Source organism: Nothobranchius furzeri, chromosome 1 (assembly GCF_043380555.1).
Source record: "Nothobranchius furzeri strain GRZ-AD chromosome 1, NfurGRZ-RIMD1, whole genome shotgun sequence".
Lineage (NCBI taxonomy): Eukaryota > Metazoa > Chordata > Actinopteri > Cyprinodontiformes > Nothobranchiidae > Nothobranchius > Nothobranchius furzeri.
Window position 1 is genome coordinate 38,003,763 of NC_091741.1, and position 22,435 is coordinate 38,026,197.

General features: G+C 43.1%; 1 protein-coding gene across 9 annotated transcripts in view; it reads left to right on the forward strand.

The window, feature by feature from the left end:
• Positions 1 to 22,435, forward strand: part of LOC107387024 (plexin-B2) — a 246,448-nt gene that overhangs the window by 195,672 nt on the left and 28,341 nt on the right. For all 9 annotated transcript variants that reach the window (XM_070545758.1, XM_070545793.1, XM_070545680.1 and 6 more), the window contains 12 exons: positions 2,353 to 2,518; positions 3,383 to 3,494; positions 3,569 to 3,680; positions 3,883 to 3,984; positions 4,059 to 4,154; positions 5,613 to 5,700; positions 5,845 to 6,011; positions 14,475 to 14,623; positions 16,131 to 16,260; positions 20,617 to 20,753; positions 20,825 to 21,007; positions 22,032 to 22,143. In XM_070545758.1, coding sequence (XP_070401859.1) covers positions 2,353 to 2,518; positions 3,383 to 3,494; positions 3,569 to 3,680; positions 3,883 to 3,984; positions 4,059 to 4,154; positions 5,613 to 5,700; positions 5,845 to 6,011; positions 14,475 to 14,623; positions 16,131 to 16,260; positions 20,617 to 20,753; positions 20,825 to 21,007; positions 22,032 to 22,143 — 1,554 coding nt within the window. The remainder of the gene's footprint in view (positions 1 to 2,352; positions 2,519 to 3,382; positions 3,495 to 3,568; positions 3,681 to 3,882; positions 3,985 to 4,058; positions 4,155 to 5,612; positions 5,701 to 5,844; positions 6,012 to 14,474; positions 14,624 to 16,130; positions 16,261 to 20,616; positions 20,754 to 20,824; positions 21,008 to 22,031; positions 22,144 to 22,435) is intronic.

Genomic DNA, 22,435 nt, shown 5'->3' on the forward strand with positions numbered 1-22,435 from the left:
AGACTTCAGGCTGTAACTGACTGCAAAGGATTTGCAACCAAGTATTGAAATGTATAAGTGTGATTTATGGTTCTTATTCTGTCCCATTACTTTTGGTCCCTTAAAGGAGCATAATGGAAGTTTGACAGCCAAAACATGTGTAGAAATAATAAATGTCTTCTTCATACATTCTCCTGCAATGCCCTGGTCCTGTAGAATGAGTCCTGGCATTTTTACTGTGATTGCCTGTTTTTCTGTAAAATCACAGAAAAAGAGAGATGCTCGGGTCGAGCAGGCTGCTTCATGCGCGTTCACGCTCAGGCATCGCCCGTAGCATTTGCTATCCGTAGCTTTAGCAGCAGAGAGAGAGGCAGTGCCAACTCAGCGTCTTTGTCGCTGTTTCTAACGCCTAGTGACAAAGCTAGCTACATTTCTGAGGACCCTTAGCTACTTTCTTCTAGATATTTCCTGCAAATTAGCAACAAAATAGCCATTTTTGCTTTGAACCATTCTTTGGTTTGACGTTGTTTCAGCTGTCATCAAGGATATAAATATTACAGATACATTGAATGTTACTGGTGTGTAGCTCACATAAGATGTCTGACTCCCGTGCAGAAGACCTGGGTTCGATTCTGGATGTGAACATAGTTTATTTAGTTTCTTTTTTTACATTAATGGTATATTTTTTTTACAGTAAGATTCCCACATTTTTATTTGAGACTCGCTGAACGGCATTGAATTCACAGATGAAAAAGATGTGGGTTCAACTTTCATTTTGGAACAATTTTTCAAGCAAGGGAAGGGAATGATCTGAGCATGCAGGAGGACTGACCCATCATAAACCTTTGTCGGCTGTGCTGAAGAGAAAGGTACAGAACCACATTATGTAATTCATTAGCTGCACGTTCTCCTGTCCTCTGTCCTCCTGGACACACACACACACACACACACACACACACACACACACACACACACACACACACACAGGACTGTCTCAGCGGTTATTTTCGTTAAGGAGTGTGCACGTACAGCATGCGCGCCTTGTGCACGAGCCTACTATTGAAGCTGCCGTTCCGCTTTTGGCCTGAGGGGGCAATCGCGAGCATAAAAATTCAAAAGTCTGATAAGTCCTTTTAACAAGTGGGAGGCACATGTGCAAACTGTTGTAATTCCTACACCGTTCACTTGGTTTGGATGTAAATACCCTCAAATAAAAGCTGACAGTCTGCAGTTAAAGCACATCTTGTTTGTTTCATTTGATATCATTGTGGTGATGTATAGAGCCAAAAATGTTAGCATTATGTCGATGTCCCAATATTTATGGACCTGACTGTATATATATTTATAGATATAGATAGGTAGGTAGGTAGATATAAACTGAATTGAATGAAATGCTGGATTTAATGAAACAATCTGGTCACTTTGTTTTTAAAGATTTTAAACAAATAAGTAAATGTTAGCCCAAGTTCAGTTGATTCATAAACCCAACCTTTCATATGAGTTTATATTAATCTTATTTGTCTTCTTCAATGTTTATTAGAAAAGGTTTAACCTCTTTCAATTATTAAAATTAAGAAAATGTGACATTTATTTGTAAAGTCAAAGGGAGGAGGGACACTAACGCACAGGTTCCCCCAAAACTTACAAATCTTAATGAGTTTGTCGTTTAGAGGAGCTGTTTTTGTTCATGAAAAAGGTCTGAGGCTGATGTGAATCAGGTCTGCTTCTGACTTTAAACTTTTGTGTCCAATCAACACTTCTTTAGCTGAAGCGTTTGAATTGCTTCCCAATTATCTTCTATAATTATTTTTTCTGCTTCCTCTCCAGTAGAAGAATCTGTTGCATGTTAATGAGAAGTTGCGGAACAATCGCCTCCCGCTTTTAATCTGATAAGACGACTAGATTTGGTCTTTTGGAGAGAGATAAAGGTTTCCTTCATCCAACTTAGGGACTTGGAGAGACGTGAAGCTCTCAGGTGTCTTTGTTCTGCAGCTCCTCGGGTCCAGCGGTTAACAGAGATCACAAAGTTAGAAATGTAAACTTCAGCAGCAAAATTAAAACGGTTAAGGTCAGCAGAGAGTAATGAGGAGCTCCTGTTTGAGCAGCACAGATGAATAGTAATTATTACTGACACACATTCATCTTCACACATGCTTGTGGAGCGGAGAAGACTCTCTGATGGACTCTTATTTTGATGTAAAACCTTCATTTTGGCTCATGTGTTTGTGTGCCTCTGAACAATTGATCACACTGAATATTTTTGTTTCATCACCGACACTTTAAAAGTTACACTTATTAGGTGTTTTCGACAGACGGCACCGTTTTTCTCTCTTTGAACGTCTCTAATCTCCCTCTTTATGCCCCGCCCCCCAGGTTGAGATCACCATCCCCTCCCTGCCCCGGCTGAGGCGCGACGATAAGCTCCAGTGTGTTTTCAGCTCCTTTGAAACCGAAGCTGTGACGCTCAACAACGATCCAGTGAAAGTGGTCTGCTCGCTGCCCAGCCCTGAGCAGATCCCACGCACACCTGCGCAGCAAGGTGTGTTTTCTGTTACAACCCTGAGTTTTGTCTTACAGGCGACACCATTCTCAGCTGAAATCAATTAGAAATACAAAGTTTTATTGTTTCATTATTAAACTAAAACTAGTCTTGTTTTATTCAGTCTTTTACCGTTAGCTTTTAGCATTAGCTACATGAGATTATTTACTAAGAAGTTATGTTGTAGAAATAAAGACTGAGTAGATTTATGAGTTGGGTTTTTAAGCCTAGTTGGAAAGCATCCAGTTTGGGATAAGTTAGCAGATTTTATCTGTTTATGCTAGCCTTGTATTAAATCCAGTTTAATTTTGGGAGAAAGTAAACCTTCTTATTGTTTTGTCTAGAGGCCCGTGAGACTGAACTGAGGAAGTAATGCAACAGAGTTAGAGGTGCTTTTAAAGAGCAAGTCACCCCCTACCAGAGTATAACTTCCTGTTTGAAAAATGCAACAAATGCTGTTGCCTGGTAGACCGAGAGGGCGGAGCCGCTAACAAATACACACACACACACACACACACACCACACACAGGCTCACAACGACATTGTGACATCATATGGTACCAGCTAACGTTCTAGGGTACCTCTTAGCCAATAGCGATGGCAGATTTAAATTCAAATGCAGTGCAGAGTTTTTACCTGACAACGGCACAACACTGACAGTTTTAGGCAGAAAATTAAAATTTTAACTAAAATGCACTAAAGTGCAAAACTATTGACTACACGTGTGTCTGCAGCACGATTAGACACGCATTTATATAGTTTATCAGAAAAATAAAGTTGATTTGGGGGTTACTTGCTCTTTAAACTTCGTTAAAGTCCCAGAGGATGTTGATTCTCCTCTGAAGAACCCCTTTCTGTGTGCAGATTACGTGTCCGTCCCAGTTCGGGTTCTGGTAAACGAAACGATCGAAGTGACGTCAGGAGAATATCGGTTCTACAACTGCGCTGCCACAGTCATGAAGAACCAAAACACACCGTGAGCTGAAGATCAGACACAGTTCTGATGTGAAACGGCATGTGTGTTCCACTCACCTGTTGTTGTGTCTCCAGGTGTATTTCATGTGTGACCAGCCAGTGGGGCTGTCAGTGGAACGCTCAGGATCACAGCTGTAGCGATGAAAGCGACGCTGTGAGCGGAGATCACGTCATCAAACCTCAGCAGGTACCCAAGTGAAAAGTTCTTCTGTTGACACTTTCAACACAACTTTTATTTTGATAGGTTTGGTTTTTGGCAGCCCACGTTCAGGATTAGATTAATTTATTCTGAGTAACTGAAGCTCTTCATGTTTTCCTGTTTCTGACCATTTTATTAGACGATGCTCTCATTTCGTCACTGAATAATTCTGCTTTTTCTTCTGATGAAGCCGGAGAGTTGTCCTCAGTTTGAGTCACCAAACCCACCTCTGATCCCTGTTGGCCATCAAATTCCCATCAGCTTCCAGGGAAAGAACCTGGACATCTACAAAGTAAACTTGGATCTGAACAACAGCAGCTGTCTCTTTTAGGCCCAGTCAGTCTGTAACTCTGAGTTTGTCTCCAGGACTCAACATTTTCCATCGGGACGGAGCGGATGGAGAGAGTAGAGCTGGAAGTGGTGAAGGAGGAGGCCTCCAAGTTCAAATTCCCAGGTTTCAGGGTAAGTTTTAAAATCCAGCCGGCTGGATCTGGCACAAGTTCAGTGCAATACCAAAGCTGCAACACAGCAACAGCTTAAGTAAAAATAAGATGTAACTGGAACTAAAACGAACTATGCTAATTACGCTAAAACGTATGTAAATGAGAGACTGCGGCGTCTGGGACCGCAGGGCGACACGAGGACGTTGGGAGTCTGACAAAGCCATCCCAAACGTTGTGGTCTCTGTGTTGCAGCTTTTGTATTTTTTCTACGTTTCTAAACTAAATGAAGAGCCGCAGGATAAAGTCTCTGATAGAGACGCTGATCCTTTAAGCTTTTATTGGCGTTTTCCTGTTCATGAAGCTTTGGAATTCTCTTCGTCTCGTCTTTGAGACGTGATAAAAACAGGAAGTAATCAGTGTGTTGGGGAAACATACACAAATAGAAGTCACTTAGCCTACTTTGGAAACATCCTGATTATTTAATTTGAACATGAACGAGGATCTGTGCCTGGAAGTCACCCTCGGAGCCGCTGGCGTTTGGAAGCTCGTAGAAATCAGGCAGCGTTTGATTGCTGATGATTGGATAATTAGAGCGTCATCAGGGGTTAGCAGGATTAACATGATTGTAATTTTTATATTTATGTGTTGTTTATCCTGTCAGCTATTGTTCTATTTATGCTCTGGTGAGCAGAGGTCAGAGTTGTCTGGTGGCGCCCCCTGTCGAGTTAAATGATCCCGACTCTTTTCACCTTTGTTACTTTTGTTGTTTCTGATCTTCGGTTTTGAATCCATCACAGCTCATGCGATGGAGACCTCCGGTGGTCCGCGTCGCTGCAGCGCTGAGCTTCTTTTTTCTCCTCAAACAGATTCATGACCCGATTGTTTTGTGTTTGGGTCGACCTAATATTCTAACTCAAGATTATACGTTTATATCGTTAAACAGCAGGCAGCTACAGTTTATAAGCCTGACTCTCCCGTATTCCAGTTAGAATTAACAAAGCTCCTCGGATGAGAAGCGAAACGTCTTTAAGAAACCAACAGTCCAGTTGCCTTCATCTGAACCCTTTTGGTTTATTTTTTTTATTTAATAACATCATTACAGGTAAAAAAAAATGTTGTAAAACTATGAATATTTGGAGTTTGAGGATTTTAGATGTATTTTTCTTATTTTATCTTAACATTAAGGTTCTCTTTCCAGCTGCCTCAGATATTGTATCACTAGATAAAACCACTGGATTGTAAACAAAGAGGTTAAAAGAACATTAAGAATGGCCCTCTGAGGAACGAGACCTCTGAGATTTTAAGATTCCTCTGGGTGGAAATGGGAGCCGAGACGATGCTGCAGCACGCCAGAGTCGTAACCAAACACTGAACTGAGACTGTCAGGCCGCGGGAACGCTCAGCAGCATCCAGGCCTGATGACGTTTCTGAGACACCCTGTGAAGTGGTGAAAACTTGACTGTTTGTTTGTGCTCAGTTTGAATACAACCAGCAGCAGGAGGTGAACGTGTCCTTCCACATCAAAGAGCGAGAGACTCAGAGGAAGATTGACAGCACTCTGACAGGTTGGTGTCACTCTCACAAACACGCACACGGTGGCAATCAAAGGGAGAAGAGCGGCGACATCACGCTGCTTCGCCTTCTTTCTCATTTCCAATTCAGCTCCAGCTGCATTATGATAATTAGCTCTGACTTCTTCTCTCCTGCAGTCGTGCTTTATGACTGCATGACGGGAAGAGAGGACTGCAGTCTCTGCAAGCATGCCGACGCCAAGTATGACTGTGTTTGGTGCTCGTCGTCTGGAAAGTGTGTTTACAGAGAGCTCTGCAAGGGCCAGGAGGAGCCGGCCCTGTGCCCCGACCCACAGATCACCGAAGTGAGTCTTAAACCCAAGTCCTAATGTGTTTCTGAGCCCGCTGGGGTTAAAGGTCACCCTCTTCCCGCTTGAGGTAGTATCTACCTGTAGCAGACGGCAGTCTGGATTTAGAGAATCAGGGAGAATTTCTACCATCTGAACCCTTTGTTGCCCAAGTCATCGTATTAGTTCACTTGTTTGTTTAGATCTGAAGCCTAAACCTGAAACTTTTCTACAAATGAAGAAAACTTCTATAAAACTTTTAAAAAGGAGAATTCAAGCTAAAAAGCACAAAGGTTAATGAGTTAAAAAGATGATAAAGCTTAGAAAAAAAACATTTAAAGACTAAGCTTAACTCCATTTATTTATTTTCTTACACTGTTAAGTAAGTTATTTGTGTACCTTACCTGTTTCAGCTAGTAGCACTACTAGCTGAAACATGTAAGGTAAACAGTTTATTAAACTGTAAGAAAAGAACAAAAAAATGGATTATGGACAAAAACACAGTACAAACGCAAAAGAGTTACTAGTCTCTTAACTCCTTACTAGCTAAAACATTTTCACAATTTAAACTATAGGCTGTTTTATTGTGACAGGTTATTTTATTTTGATAGGTAGCTGTTTTATTGTGACAGGTTATTTTATTTTGATAGGTTGCTGTTTTATTATCACTGGCTATTTTATTTTGATAGGTAGCCGTTTTATTATGATTTGTTATTTTATTTTGATAGGAATCAGTTTTATTGTGACTGGTTATTTTATTTTGATAGGTAGCCATTTTATTATCACTGGTTATTTTATTTTGATAGGTTGCAATTTTATTATGACTGGTTATTTTATTTTGATAGGTAGCTGTTTTATTGTGACTGGTTATTTTATTTTGTTTGGTAGTTTCTTATTATGACTAGTTATTTTATTTTGATAGGTAGCAGTTTTATTATCTTTGGTTATTTTATTTTGATAGGTAGCTGTTTTATTGTGACTGGTTATTTTATTTTGATTGGTAGTTTCTTATTATGACTAGTTATTTTATTTTGATAGGTAGCAGTTTTATTATCACTGGTTATTTTATTTTGATAGGTAGCATTGAGTCTGAATGGACCCTGTTCCGTGCCTCCATTGTTGAGGCGGCCGACCGGAGCTGTGGTCGCAGGATCGTCGGTGCCTGTTGTGGTGGCAACCCCTGAACCCGCTGGTGGACACCGGCGGTTAGGGATGATGTCAAGCTGAAGAAAGAGTCCTATCAGGTATTTTTGCCTGTGGGATTCCAGAGGCAGCTGACGGGTGCCGGCAGTCCAAGCAGAACACGGCTCGGGTGGTCACCGAGGCAAAAACCCAGGCAAGGGCGGAGTTGGGTGAGACCATGGAGCAAGATTTCCGTACGGCTTAGAGGAGATTCTGGTCCACCATCCGGCGCCTCGGGGGGGAAAGCAATGTGCTACCAACACTATCTATAGTGGGGACGGTGTGCTGCTGACCTCTACTCAGGACATTGTGGAGTACTTCGAAGGCCTTCTCAATCCCACCCTTCCAGTGAGGAAGCAGAGTCTGGGGACTTTGGGTTGGTCTCTCAAATCTCTGGTGCTGAGGTTTATGTTTATTCATTTAGCAGACGCTTTTATCCAAAGCGACTTACAATTTATAACCTGTAGGGCATGTTGTGATCTGTGGGGGAAACCGGAGTACCCGGAGGAAACCCACGCATGCATGGGGAGAACACGCAACTCCACGCAGAAAGGCCGCAGCTGAGTTTCGAACCTGCAACCTTCGTGCTGCGAGGCAACAGTGCTAACCACTGGAGAGGAGGGTCCGTCGGATTGTTGAACTTCAGATTCAGGAGGAGCAATGTGGCTTTTGTCCTGGAACACTGGACCAGCTCTGTACCCTTAGGGGGATCCTGGAGGGTGCGTGGGAATTTGCCCAACCAGTCTACATGTGTTTTGTGGATATGGAGAAGGTGTTTGACTGTGTCCCTCGGGGGGCCCTGTGGGGGGTACTCTGGGAGTATGGGGTACCAGGCCCTCTGATACGGGCTGTTAGGTTCCTGAATGACCGGTGTCAGAGCTTGGTCCGCATTGCCGGCAGTAAGTCGGGCTCGTTCCCAGTGAGAGTTGGACTCTGCCAAGGCTGCCCTTTGTCACCGATTCTGTTCATTACCTTTATGGACAGGATTTCTAGGCACAGCCAAGGTGTGGAGGGCATCCGTTTTGGTGGCCTGAGGATCGAGTCTCTGCTTTTTGCAGATGATGTGGTCCTGTTGGCTTCATCAGAACGTGATCTTCAGCTTTCGCTGGAGCGGTTCGCAGCCGAGTGTGAAGCAGCTGGGATGAGAATCAGCTCCTCTAAATCTGAGACCGTGGTCTTGATTCGGAAAAGGGTAGAATGCCTTCTCCGGGTCAGGGATGAGGTCCTGCCCCAAGTGGAGGAGTTTAAGTATCTCAGGGTCTTGTTCACGAGTGAGGGAAAACTGGAGCGTGAGATCGATAGGCGGATTGGTACTGCGTCTGCAGTGATGCGGGCGTTGTACCGGTATGTCGTGGTGAAGAGAGAGCTGAGTCAGAAGGCGAAGCTCTTGATTTACCGGTCAATCTACGTTCCTACCCTCACCTATGATCATGAGCTTTGGGTAGTGACCGAAAGAACGAGATCGCGGATACAAGCGGCTGAAATGAGTTTTCTCCGAAGAGTGGCTGGGCTCTCCCTTAAAGATAGGGTGAGAAGCTCTGTCATTCGGGAGGGGATCGGAGTAGACCCGCTGCTCCTCCACATCGAGAGGAGCAAATTGAGGTGGCTCGGGCATCTGGTCAGAATGCCTCCTGGACGCCTCCCTGGTGAGGTTTTCCGGGCACATCCAACCGGGAGGAGACCTAAAGGTAGACCCAGGACACGGTGGAGAGACTCTGTCTCTCACCTGGACAGGGAACACCTTGGGATTCCCCGGAGGAGCTGGCCCAAGTGGCTGGGGAGAGGGAAGTCTGGGCCCCTCGTCTTACCCCGGCTTTCCACAGCAGCCGTCAGCAGCACGTTACTGCAGCAGCACGTCATAGCTGCTGATAGGAACGGCTGTGGTCAACAGAACCTTTTCCACAGGAGCCGTCAGCAGCGCGAGTCGGCCGCGTCTCAGGAGCAGCATGTCGCGGCCTTTACGCGCCGGTTCTATTTCCTACGCGCGACGCCTCTGAAACGGGTCAAGTTCGACATTTTTGGGGAAGGAAAGACAGGAAATCGGACGCGGAAATGGAGAGAAGCTCCCGAGATTTTCAGAATAAAGAACGTACTGCCTTCCGGTCGCTTTACTTTAAAAAAGGTTACCAACTGTGCGGCCCCGTGAGAAGTTATCACCTAGCTAGCGGTCTCCTTTGTTTTTCAGGTCCGTATTGGCGATTATAAAACGGACAGAACATAAAACACAAACATTTTGGAGCCATGTTGTAGTTTTCTCCTGCTTGTTGTTGTGTTTACTGACGAAGTCACTCGTGTGACTTCGTGCCCTGTCGGTGACAGCTGCTCCTCTGCTGCGTCGCGTCTTGTGGGAAGGGCCAAGCAGCAGCTAGACGTGCTGCTGCAGTAACGTGCTGCTGACGGCTCCCGTGGAAACCCGGGGTTAGGCTACTGCCCCAGCGACCCGACTCTGGATAAGTGGATGGATGGATGGATGAATGGATGGATGGGTAGCAGTTTTATTATGACTGGTTATTTTATTTTGATAGGTAGCTGTTTTATTCTGACAAATTCAGGTATAAATGTATTCAGCCTGAGTAAACAAAGCTCTTTGTGAAACACAAGTGTTTCAGATGAACCGTCAGCTTCAACACTGAACACTGAAATTAAAACATTAAGAAATTCTAACTTTTAAAACCTCTTGAGCACACATTCAAAATAAAAGCAATAACGATATTATTTCATGGTTAATCTTCGTTGTGAGGCTGAGAACATCCTGTAGTTATCTCTGTTCCACTCTGCAACATTTCTGACATATGTCGTGTCTCATCTGAAATGCTCCTCTTGTTGTAAACGCCGCCACAGATAACTTTGTCACGGGAGTTTTGGTTTTATGTAACAACCCAAGGAGCGGCAGTGCTCTGGCTGGGCTGCTGCTACAGAGAAATGACATACATGAGAAGCAATCACACGCACGACTGAGGACCAGAATGATTTCACACAGGTCTGAGTGTGAGTTACAAGTGTGAGATGGCTGGAGTCAAAAGGCAGAACAACCAACAATGAATTACAGAAGCTGCTTGTTTTAAGTTTTGTCTGCAGCTGTGCCCCCCCCCCCCCCCCCCCCCCACACACACACACACACACACACACACACAAGAGATAACGTTTTAATTATGGTGGATCCATAGGGATGAATCTTAACTTATTTAAATAATACGATTCATCACAGAAAATAAAGACAGACATTTTTAACTTGGATGTATTTGTGACGGACCTTTTCTTTACCAAACTCCTCTTTCTCAACCTCTCCGTGAGAGGTGGATTCTTCATGAATGAATTAATTCCGGAACATTTTTGGTGAATAATAATTCAGGGAGATGGCGGGGACAAGGAGTAAAATAGTTTGCAGTTTTAAAATCAGTTTCCAGCCCAGAACGGAAGAATTAACAGATGTGAAAATTTTCACTGACAGTTTATCCACAGGATCAGGATTACATCACAACTCCACCGCTCCCGGTTTCGGCTCAACTCGTGACCGTCCACTCGACTTCTTGTCTTCTGCGCATGCGGGTCGCTTTGGGCCCGCGGAGCGTTCACACTGAAAATAGTTTGATGTCGCATTTCAGTCACAGTGTGAACAGCCACACAAAAATCAGATTTACTCAAAAAAATCGGAATTCAGCATCAAGGCCTGCAGTGTGAACATAGCCTAAGAGCCTCTGTTTCTCTTTCTCAAACTCTCTGAATATTTCTACTCAGTGTCTAAAACAAGTAACACAACACAGCCAGTTAGTTGTGATTTACTTATTTATATACTGTGTTTCTGGGGCTTACTTACACACAGCACAAGATTAACCTCTTACATAAGATACAAGCTGGAAAGCTCCAGCCTGTAATGATTAGTCTGTTAGCTAAAAGGCTAACGTGCTGTTATCTCATGAATGATTAGTCTGTTAGCCAAAAGGCTAACATGCTGTTATTAGGGCTGCAACAAACGATTATTTGGATAATCGATGAATCGGATGTGGTCTCGACACGATTAATCGATTAATCGGATTACATGGGGAAATGTTTAAAAACTGCTAGGGAAACGTTATTTCTCTCCTTCCTTCACTTTATTTAACACAACATTATTAGAAAACAGTTCAATAGCAGAAAAACAACATGCCATCACCTAAATTGTCTTATAAGGTGCATAGACAGAGACCCTAAGCTACATCTATCTGTGACCTAAAATGCTTGGTCCAAGTTAAACAGCTTAAGGGCAATTCTCATCTGTTTTGTTTGATCTCATCTGTTGACATTTATTTTAAATGTAATTAAACATATGCTGTGAATTAATCAAAATTGATCACTATTTCCAAAAATGACTGAAAAAATACCAAATAAAACAAAAGTAAATGAATGCCATCCTCCTTGCGATGATGCCCTGGGCAACTGCCATAAAGTCACATCAATAAATGCTGCTGATCATTCCAATGATATCAAATAGACTCACATTAGGCCACATGAAAGCAACTGAACCCAAAAATATATTAACCAGTATATAAATGCACTCTCACACAACACACCTGCAGCAACAGTTAGGACTCCTCCCTCCCTTTTAAAAGCATTTTTGCTTCTGAGGACATTGTGGTTGTAAAACCACATGCTAGTAGTCTGGCCCCGGTGTGATCAACCAGTTTCTGCGGGAAAGTGACGGCGGAACCAGGGCCAGATTAACACTTTGTTGTACACTGGGCAACAATATTCAAGGGCTCCATCATCACGACCCAAGGATCACCATAATGTGGTCACATACAGAATATTTTACTGTAATATGCAGTAAATATACTCAATACTTGAATACCTGACAACACGTAACCCGCCCAGAGTAACCTTTGACCCACCTCGTGTGGACTGACCAATGAGGAGGGGGTCTTAACTTGAGGCCCTCTCTTCATTGGTCAGTCTGCATGAGACTGACTCTCAACTGACGTTCAGTCGTAGGCAGCGAAGCGTCTCTGTGCAGCGCAAAAGCCCGGGTGGACACATTTTGTTTAATATAGGGTGACCATATTTCCATTTCCAAACAAGAGGACAGGGGATCTGTGCCTATGACGTCACACTATGGCAACGCCACACAAACCATGTTGGGACCCATTTTTTGTAAGAACTAAATTAATATCAGATTCTGCCAATTAAAGGGCTCTAAAACAATTCATATGTAAATATTTTGCATATTTAATGCAAAATCTAATTTTCTGCTTTAGTGCTGCAACAAGGTTTTATTAATAATAAATTATTATACCTTTTGTTTTACTACAGCATCGGTACGCTTCGTGTGGACAGATTATTAAGGATGCTTGTTTCAGCTGTGAGATTAGACGATAGGATCAATGAAAAAATAAGTTGTCCCACACTCCATGGAAACTTTCAGAGAATCCACAAATAGCAGCTTTCAAATGGTTTTGTTACTTTTTGCAAGTTTATAAAAGCAGCAGATGAGACAGCGTGTCTGATAATTTAGTTTTTCATCTTATAATATTAGAACATGTCAGTAATGTTTGAGGGGTTTTTATAAACACTGTATAACTAACACTACTGGAGAGGGTATGAATTACACAGAGGCTTCTGGGGAGCCCAGTTGGGGGGGGGGGGGGGGGGGGGGGGCATTTTGCCTTGGCCCCCAAAATGTCTTGAAACGGCCCTGGGTGTGTGACTGAGTTTTGAAGGTGATCTGAATTGTATCAGATGTATAAATATAACATGTGTATAACTTATTGTTTTTTACTGGTAAAAACGTGTAGTGGAGGTAAATCTACCTACATTTTACTTTTCAACACTTTGTTTTGTTTTCTTGTTTTAATTTAACTATTTTCCTGTCCTGTCTGTCTCTCATCTTCCTGCATCTCCTCATAATTGTCCAGAAAATCTGTTGCCTGGATTCTTACCTTTTCACCTCATCAGTTACTTTTGAGCAGATCAAAGGGATCTCCTGACCGAAAAGCGCAGAGCGCGTTTTCGATGCTGCGTGAGGTGACATCACCACAGCACAGGTGATGAGCTCGGCAGTAGCGAGCTTCAGGCACAAATAAGACAGAAAATAGAGAACATGTGCGGACATGAACGATCGTGTGCTAATTATAGTTTTTTGGTTGCGCCACTTTGAGAATGGACCGTGCCCTGGAAGCAGCTGCCTGGATCGCTGCGCAACAATGCGGAACCGGTTCGCAGCAGCGCAAGTCTGCCGGCTCTCCCTCGCTCTGATCTGCCGGTACCGGCTCTCCCTCACGCTGATCTGCGGCTCTCCCTCGCGCTGATCTGCCGGCTCTCCCTCGCGCTGATCTGACTTGCTTTGGTCTGCGCGCAACGGCGGGCGGGAAGGGGGGGCGCTTTTGGAAGAGTTGTGCGACACAACGAATCGATGACGCAATTCGTTGCCAACGCTTTTAGTAATCGATTTTCAGCGAATTTATCGATTCGTTGTTGCAGCCCTAGCTGTTATCTCATATACAATTAGTCTGTTAGCTAAAAGGCTAACTTGCTGTTATCTCATATGATTAGTCTGTTAGCTAAAAGGCTAATGTGTTATCTCATATATGATTAGTCTGTTAGCTAAAAGGCTAACGTGCTGTTATCTACTATATGATTAGTCTGTTAGCTAAAAGGCTAATGTGCTGTTATCTCATGTATGATTAGTCTGTTAGCTAAAAGGCTAACGTGCTGTTATCTCATATATGATTAGTCTGTTAGCTAAAAGGCTAACGTGCTGTTATCTCATATATGATTAGTTTGTTAGCTAAAAGGCTAACGTGCTGTTATCTACTATATGATTAGTCTGTTAGCTAAAAGGCTGACGTGCTGTTATCTCATATGATTAGTCTGTTAGCTAAAAGGCTAATGTGCTGTTATCTCATGTATGATTAGTCTGTTAGCTAAAAGGCTAATGTGCTGTTATCTCATCTGATTAGTCTGTTAGTTAAAAGGCTAACGTGCTGTTATCTCCTATATGATTAGTGTGTTAGCTAAAAGACTAACATGCTGTTATCTCCTATATTTCCGTTCTCTCTGGCTGCATTACAGTTAGATTTATCTGGACGGTCTCCCTGAGTGTTTATGAGACAATCAAATAGCAGTTGATTATTTCATTTACTAAATGTTCTGAACATCATTTCTGAACTTTTAACAGTAGTCTTATTTTTTATTGGTGGTACTTTTGTTGAACATTTGAAACAAAATAAGAAAGTTTCAGAGTACTATGATGTGTATCTGAACTGAACCCTGAAGCCGTTCCTGTCTCCCACCTGAAGAGATTTATATTTACTTGTCTCCTCCCAGATCATCCCCCGCTATGGTCCTCTAAGGGGGGGGATTCCTGTGACCATCAAAGGAACCAACATGGGAATAACCAAGGAAGACATCAAAAGGATCACGGTGGCTGGAGTGGAATGTGCTCACCTGGAGGACAGATACTCCGTCTCCACCAGGTAACCAAGGTCATTTGGTTTTCAGCAGGTTTAATTTAACCATAAAACTCATAAACTTGGTTGTTTTAACTTACCTGTAAAACATCTCTGGCCACGTTACTTCAGTAGCCACATTTACATGCGCATATTTAATCGGATTGAATGCCCAATCAGATCGAAAATTCTGCATGTAAACATGTCAATCGGAATATTCTGATCCGATTCGGCCCAATCGGATTGAAATTTCAATCCGATTGAGAGAGGTGGTTTATTCCGTTCATCATTCCGATTGGCGTGCATGTACACAGCCATTCGGATTGTTGGGGTAAAACAAAGCCCACTGCGCATGTGTGCAACAGCGAGTGGGCCTCTCCGCTGTCATTTGGACTGCCTGACTTCAAAAATGACGGCGTGATTAACGAGCGTCGGCTTTTAAATCCGACGACAAGCCGTCCCCGTTTCAGTAACATTTAATTCAGAACTTGCATTTTGTGGAAGTAAAATAAAAATCTGATTATTGCACAAATCATTTGACAAACATGTTCAAATCTTTACTGGAAATACGCAGGTTTATTGCGGGGGTTGCAGCGCACGGATCCCCGTTTCTGTCAGCTTTGAACGCAGCAGCTTCTGCAGCAGGTGATGGAGACGCTCTTGTAAAGAACACAGGATAATGTGGGTTTTACAGACCTGATTGGAGGCTGATGTTGGGTAGGAAAACATCCTCGGTTAAATAATCTGGACGACAGTAAAGTCCGTGTTAAAAGCACGTAAACGCAGATGACCTGAGATGCGGTTCGTTAATGATGAACACAGGCTTCAAACTTTCTGAACATCTTCTGTTATTTTGTTTGAACAGATTTTTCTCAACAGTTTCAGCTGATCGTCACATGTTATTAATAATAAGCCACAACAGAGCTCAGTAATAAAACATGAGTCTAATCCCCCCACCCCCGCTCTGTGCCGCAGCTGTCACTTCAGACCCGCGGACCAGCTGATCAAGAGGCAGAGATATAACCCTCCCTTATTTTAATCAGGAATAAAATGCAGCAAAGCATATATCTGCAGTTATTCACTGAAGGAAACGTAACTTCTATGAGCTAAATAAAAATATTAAATTGAATAAATGGATCAGGAAAGCAGGAAGAATAGTTATTTCTGTGTTTACATTTTTCATTTCGTTTCGTGGCGTTTGTTTACAATTTTTCTTTCGGGAAAGGCAACTCTGCGCATGCTCAACCTATTTAATCGGATTAAATGCTTGGTGCATATGTACGCACGGCATGATCGGATCATTTCAGTTTGTGTCCATGTGAACAGAGATTCGGAAATTCCGATCAACCAAGATTTCAATCGGATTGAGGAAATTTGGCACATGTAAACGCAGCTAATGTTTCTACAGTGAAATAATTATTCTGTTCTATTGTATTTCTACAGGAAACCTTTGTAAGGTGTTTTAACCTTGTGCTGAATAGTGAGACGTTTGGTGACCCTGTAGCCCAGTAGAGATTTCTCTTTTTGTCCACAGTGTTGTGTGTGAAATCGGCCCAAAGAGAACGCCGCCCACTGACCTCCCGTTGGGAAACACGGATGGACAGGTGGAGATCGAGCTCAAGGGAGGAGGAAAGGGAACATCAAAGGTTCTCTTCACTTACCGAGTGAGTCCCAGATCAAACGCAGCGTTTGTTGAAGGTCCCAGACGACACGGCGCTTTAACGCAAATCTTACCACAGGTGTTGCGTTTAGCCCTGTTGTTGTTTATTTTCACTAAATGCTGCCAAAACATTGATGTTTTTGTTATTTTCGTAGTCTGAGAACCCAGAAAAGTGTTGTTATGGGTAACTGTAGCGACCAAATGGCTCCCAGTTCAAGGTGACTGGTAAAGGGTTAAAGACGTATTGTCTTGTCGGTGGCTACATTAATAATAATAATAATAATAATAATAATAATGCATTTTATTTAAAAGCACCTTTCAAGGGACACAAGGACACTTTACAGCAGTAAAGTAACAACAAAGAAACCAAGTTAAAAACAGCAAAAATCACACAGAAGCCTAAAAATACTAACTAGATAATAAAATCAATGAAGATGGAAAAGGTGACACTAGCAGTATGCAGTCTGAAACAGGTGGGGTTTGAGTCCATATTTAAAGGAGGAGAGCGAGTCAGAGTTACGGATGGCTTGAGGGAGAGAATTCCAGAGACGGGGAGCAGAGCTGCTGAAGGCTCTGCTCCCCATAGTGCTGAGACGGAAAGGTGGGCCAGAGAGGGTGATAGAGGATGATGATCCGAGGGAACGGATGGGAGAGATAATGTGAATGAGGTCAGACAGGTATGGGGGAGAAAGGTTATGGATAGCTTTAAATGTGAGAAGGATTTAGAAGTCAACAGGAAGCCAGTGAAGCTGTTGCAGGACAGCTGATGTGGTAACTCACGGGGGTTTTAGAAATGAAGCGTGCAGCCGAGTTCTGGACCAGTTGGAGCTTATGGAGGGGCTTTTGTGGTAAACCAAAGAGGAGAGAATAGCAGTAGTCGATTCCTGAGGTGACAAGGCTGTGAACAGGTATGGAAGCAGAGTGGGGGGGGGGGGGGTGAGAGACGGGCGAAGGCGATTGATATTGCGCAGGTGAAATTAGGCAGACGGAGTGATGTTATCGATGTGGGATCGAAATGAAAGAGTGGTGTCAAGGATGACACCCAGACTCTTGACCTGCATGTGTTAGTGTACGCAGATATTTTCTATAAGCTTCCATTTGGTGAAATTCCAAGATGCTCCTTCATCCTTGTTGGAGAAATCTAATTAGCATGAGCATCCTGGTTTTGTGTCTCGCAGCAGAGAGGAAACAAAGACGTGTAGAAAACCGAGCTTCACTTCGACTTCTGGGATTTTGTTTATTGAGCTATTTTAGAAACTCCAACCTGCAGCACGCTCTCCGTCATCATCAGCTCTCCGGGACGTGTTAAAAACATCTCAAGTGTCTCTCGTCCCGCTGTAATGTGGGAGCAAGCTCGGCTCACCTGCAGATCTGCTAATAAATAAGCTCCATAAATGCTCAGGGACACTGATTCCACTCATCACATCCTTCAGTTTTTATCTCTTTTTGTTCCTTTTCCTGCAGCAGTCTCACTTTTACGCTCAGGTTTTCATTAAAAACTCTGTTTGCCGCTCCCTGAATGGTTTCTGTTGGGCTGCAGGAGGCTTTAAAAGCCCGTTAAATCAGGCGTCACGAAGCCCACGCTGCACCCCGGCCCCAACGCCTCACAGGCAGTAGAGATGGTGCCGCCACTGCTTCAGACCAGACAAACATCAGGAGCTCCTGATGAAGTTAAAATGGGAAACCGCTCCGCCATCGAGTGATGAGCGAACCCACCGCTGATTTCAGCTGTTTTTATTTCCCTCCACCAACCGAAACAAAAACCATCCAGATAAGTTTCACCTGCTGTTCTGTTTGGTTTCTCCAGCTTAAATGTTGTCATGCTTGTTGTTTATACCGAGGTGACGAAAAGCTAATTACGGCAAACCGCTGAGACAAAAATGACTCATTTACCCCATCAGCAGCAAGCCTCTGTCTGCAAGCACAGTTTAAAATTCAGTTCACTGCCTCGTGGTTCGACTTCCCTCTAAAACAGAAATATTCAGACCAACATGGCGGGAAGCGCTCAGGAACTGGAGGGAAACTGGGATTTGTTTTGGGACGGTGCTCTGAGGCTTTTCAGGGTCAAACGGCAAACTGTACACTTACTGGTCTTTAAATTCAGACTAAATAAACATAAAAGTGACCGGTTAGAATAACTAACAACATTTTAGATTTTCACAAATGTCTGCATCTTTTCAACATCAAGAACATTTCAGTAATTACTTCTTCAGAAAATCAGCTGAAGCCCGGTTAAAGCCTCCAGATGGAGCATCAGGGTTAGTACCTTCATCAGAAACCTGCCTTTTCCAATCCTACACTTGTCTGCTGCCCCCTGGTGGAGGATCTACAGGTGGTGAGGGCCTGTTTTATTTCTTTATTGCTGTTAGATGGTTGTCTCATTAAAATGAGACAATAAATAGATGAGGGTTTAAAAACTACATTCTTTTATAATTGTTTTGTTTCCAACCTAAAGGCGACATATTATGTAAACATCAATATTTTTGTCTAAAGGCTCCAGAGTATCGTGTCCGTTTCCTGTCCATTTGGTTTTAGAAACCGTTCACTCTTACCAGCTGTTTTGAGTCCCTATGATGCAGTAAAAACATCAAAAACATGCTTTATTATCTGTAATGTATAAAGAAGCTGGTTGTTTCAGACACAGCTTGATAAAGTCTAGTTCTTCTTCGTTTTAGTCGTCTCCGATCGACCCGCCTGCTTCTGTGAATCTGTGTTCTTGTTTGTGGAGTCTGAACCAGACGCGTCAGCACCTCCTTTGACTCTGATCCGAATATATTCCAGGATCTGCCTCCTCCTGCGCCGCTGTTCTGTTTGTGCTGAACTTCCAACCAGGCGGAGTTGTTACCGGTTTGTCTCTCTTTGGGGATGTTTATTTTAGTGTTTGCTGCTCGCCCGCGCTGCAACAACAACGAGAGCAAATCTGTGACGGCAGCAAACCAAATGTTTGAGAACAGCGCTGGTTTACAAAACACAGCTGGACTTCTTTACTCCACATTCGCTCTGTGTTTTCTGGGGGGGGGGGGGGGGGGGGGGGGGGTTGCCTCCAGATGACTCTTTTCACACTCGTCTGCTGAGTCCTGATGCTGCTTTAATCCTTCAGGCTGCATCAGGACCAAAGATTCTGTCTTATTTTGGTTTTTATGCTTTTGGGATCAAATCAAACTCAAACAGCTGTCGTGAGTCTGATTTCTCATTCATTTTTTCTCAGGATTGTCCCTTAATTATCATTTGTGGCCCCGAACACCGAGGGCTTGGTTAATTTATGTAGTTTTAGAGAATATTAAAGGACTGAGGAAGTTTCTTCTCGTCTCATTAGTGTGCCGTTTGGGTCTGACGGATCTGATGGCAGCTTTTCATCTCAGACTTCAAAGTCTGTGAACTCAGATGTTTTCCATCCTTCTGACTCTCAGCTGGAAGGTTTTGTTGCTCTTGACCCGACGGATAAACTCAACACAACGACGTCAAATTCAAATGTTTTACAGCAATTTGACGCTTTCGGACATTTTTCAAGCCATCTTCCCATCCCAGTCTAGTTTGGATAAGCTCTGGAGTTTATAATCCCTGTTCCTGGTCCTTCACAACCTCTCTCCAGCATGTTTTAGTTTTTTCTCTGTGCTCCATCACACCTGATTCATGATTTAATCACCTGTTCAGAGCCTGCTGATTAAATCAGGTGTGATGGAGCAGAGAAACAACAAAAACAATTTTCTCTTTCATTTTTGATGTATTTTTTAAACAGCAAGTCACCCCCAAAAACTATATAAATGTGTGTCTAATGGTGCTGCAGACACGTGTAGTCAATAGTTTTGCACTTTAGTGCATTTTAGTTAAAATTTTAATTTTCTGCCTAAAACTGTCAGTGTTGTGCCGTTGTCAGGTAAAAACTCTGCACTGCATTTGAATTTAAATCTGCCATCGGTATTGGCTAAGAGCTACCCTAGAATGTTAGCTTGTACCATATGATGTCACAATGTCGTTGTGAGCCTGTGTGTGTATTTGTTAGCGGCTCTGCCCTCTCGGTCTGCTAGGCAACGGCATTTGTTGCATTTTTCAAACAGGAAGTGGGAGCGGAGTAATACTCTGGTAGGGGGTGACTTGCTGTTGTAGATATTTCCCCAAATGATCGGATCCTCTGTAAAAGTTTGAAGTTTAATTTTCTCATTTAGTCACCAAATTAGTTTCATTTTCATATCTTTGCTTTTATTTAAGTTTGAACCATAAAACAACTTTAGGCTCTGTTTGAATTTTACCAAATACATTTATAAAGTCTCCACCACCATTAAACACCATAAAACATCATTTATTTTCTTCAGTCATTAACAATGTCCTTTTCTGGGTGGGGGGGGGGGTTCGTGTCCAGGATCCCAGAGCAACCTCTGTCCATCCCTCTAAGGGACCTTCAGCTGGAGGAACAGTCATCACCATCCAAGGAGATTTTCTGGATACGGCCACCAAAGATGACATTCGTGTTTCCGTGGGAACCGTTCCCTGTGAAGTGTAAGCTGGAGCGTTTCTGTACCAACAGCAGGAAAACTGAAGATTTAGATTTTTTTGTTTTGTTTTTCCAGCCTGTCGTTTGGAGAAGGGATCACCTGTAGGACCGGCAGGTATCAGGGCTCAAAGTTTCCCTCAGAACCGTTAACAGTTACTGTGTGGTATGGAAAGAACACCTCCACAAACGTGTCAGCAGCCTTCCAGTACTTTGACAACCCCAAGATTGCAGATTACAAACCCAAATCCAGCTTCTTTTGGTGAGTTTTTAACCGTAAACTCTGTTTTGTTTCTACAGAAATGATTCTTTGCTTCAGAAGAGTGAAAACTAAAAAACATCAAGAGGAGGTTTTTGGTTAATTTGCAGAAATGTGATATTTATATATATATATATATTTTTTTCATTTATCATTGACTCTCTGGAATTGCTGGTGGAGGTTGATGGGAGAGGGGCAGCTACCATCGAGAGCCAGACCCGGATAAGCAGATGATGGTCTTCATTTAGCTGTCATTTCAAATTTAAATAAAAAGACAGAAGTGTTGATAACGTTTGGACTGAAGCTTGTTAACATTTAAAAATGGGAAAATATGAACCTTTATACATTTTTCTTTTATATATTTTTGGGATAAATCTTAAAATTTTGAAGGTGTGGAAGACTGAAAACCCTTTAATGATTATTTCTGAATATAACGGGTCACTCTGAGAGTTTCATGCAGGCTGAACGTGAAAATAGTCTCCTACACCTATTTCCTGCATTAGCTTCTGATAGAAAACAAACGGTGAAACTCTAGGATTAGAAAATCCTGACAGATCTACGTCACACTGTCACTTAACGTTCATGTACTCACCCATCTTGGCTCACGACGGGGAAGGCTGTTGTTGGTTGTCCAGGAAACAGCAGAGAACATCTAAGCTAGTAGAAGCTAACGTTAGCATTAGCAACTCCACCACACAGCAGAACTCCTCCAGGCTTGTGTTATTTGTGGAGATGAAACATCAACGTTGCAGAGCAGATGGTCCGTGGTAGAGTCCTGTTGCTGTTAGCCAATCAGAGGAGAGACGTCTAAATATGAGGGAGTAAGACGTCTGAAGCTTAACTCTGATCTGGCAATCTTCTAGATCTTGAAACGGGAGCACCTGGGCTTACGACCTGCTAGGCATTCATTCCTACTAGAGACGGCTGCTGATGTGTTGATTAGACAAGGGAACTACACCCTGAACGTTTCAGACAAAGCCTTGTAGAAGTTGTTGCGTCTCTAATTTTCATGTCTTTGTGTTTGTAGTGGAGGTCGGAGGATCGTTGTGTTCGGGAGCGGCTTTGAGCTGATCCAGTCGGCCATGATGAAAGTCATCTCGTCCTCAGATGAGGATTCGGTCAAAGCCACGTCTCAGGAGGTGAGCCCTTCTATGGTGACTGTTTTATTTTGGGTGTTTTTATAAATCCAGGTATAATTTGAGGAAGGATTAACGGCACCAAATAGACAAAAACTAGATTCATTTATTTTTTTTTATCTAAGCTGGTCACAGCGCCGCCGGCTGCTCCAGGGACAGGCCTACTGTAATAAAAGTCAGACCAGGGATGAAAATACGACCGAAGTCTGGCAGCAGATCAATAGAGGCGTGGCAGCAGATGAATGGCTTTTATTTTATGGGTTCGATTTGTGCTGGATTTGCTTTTATTCTGGGG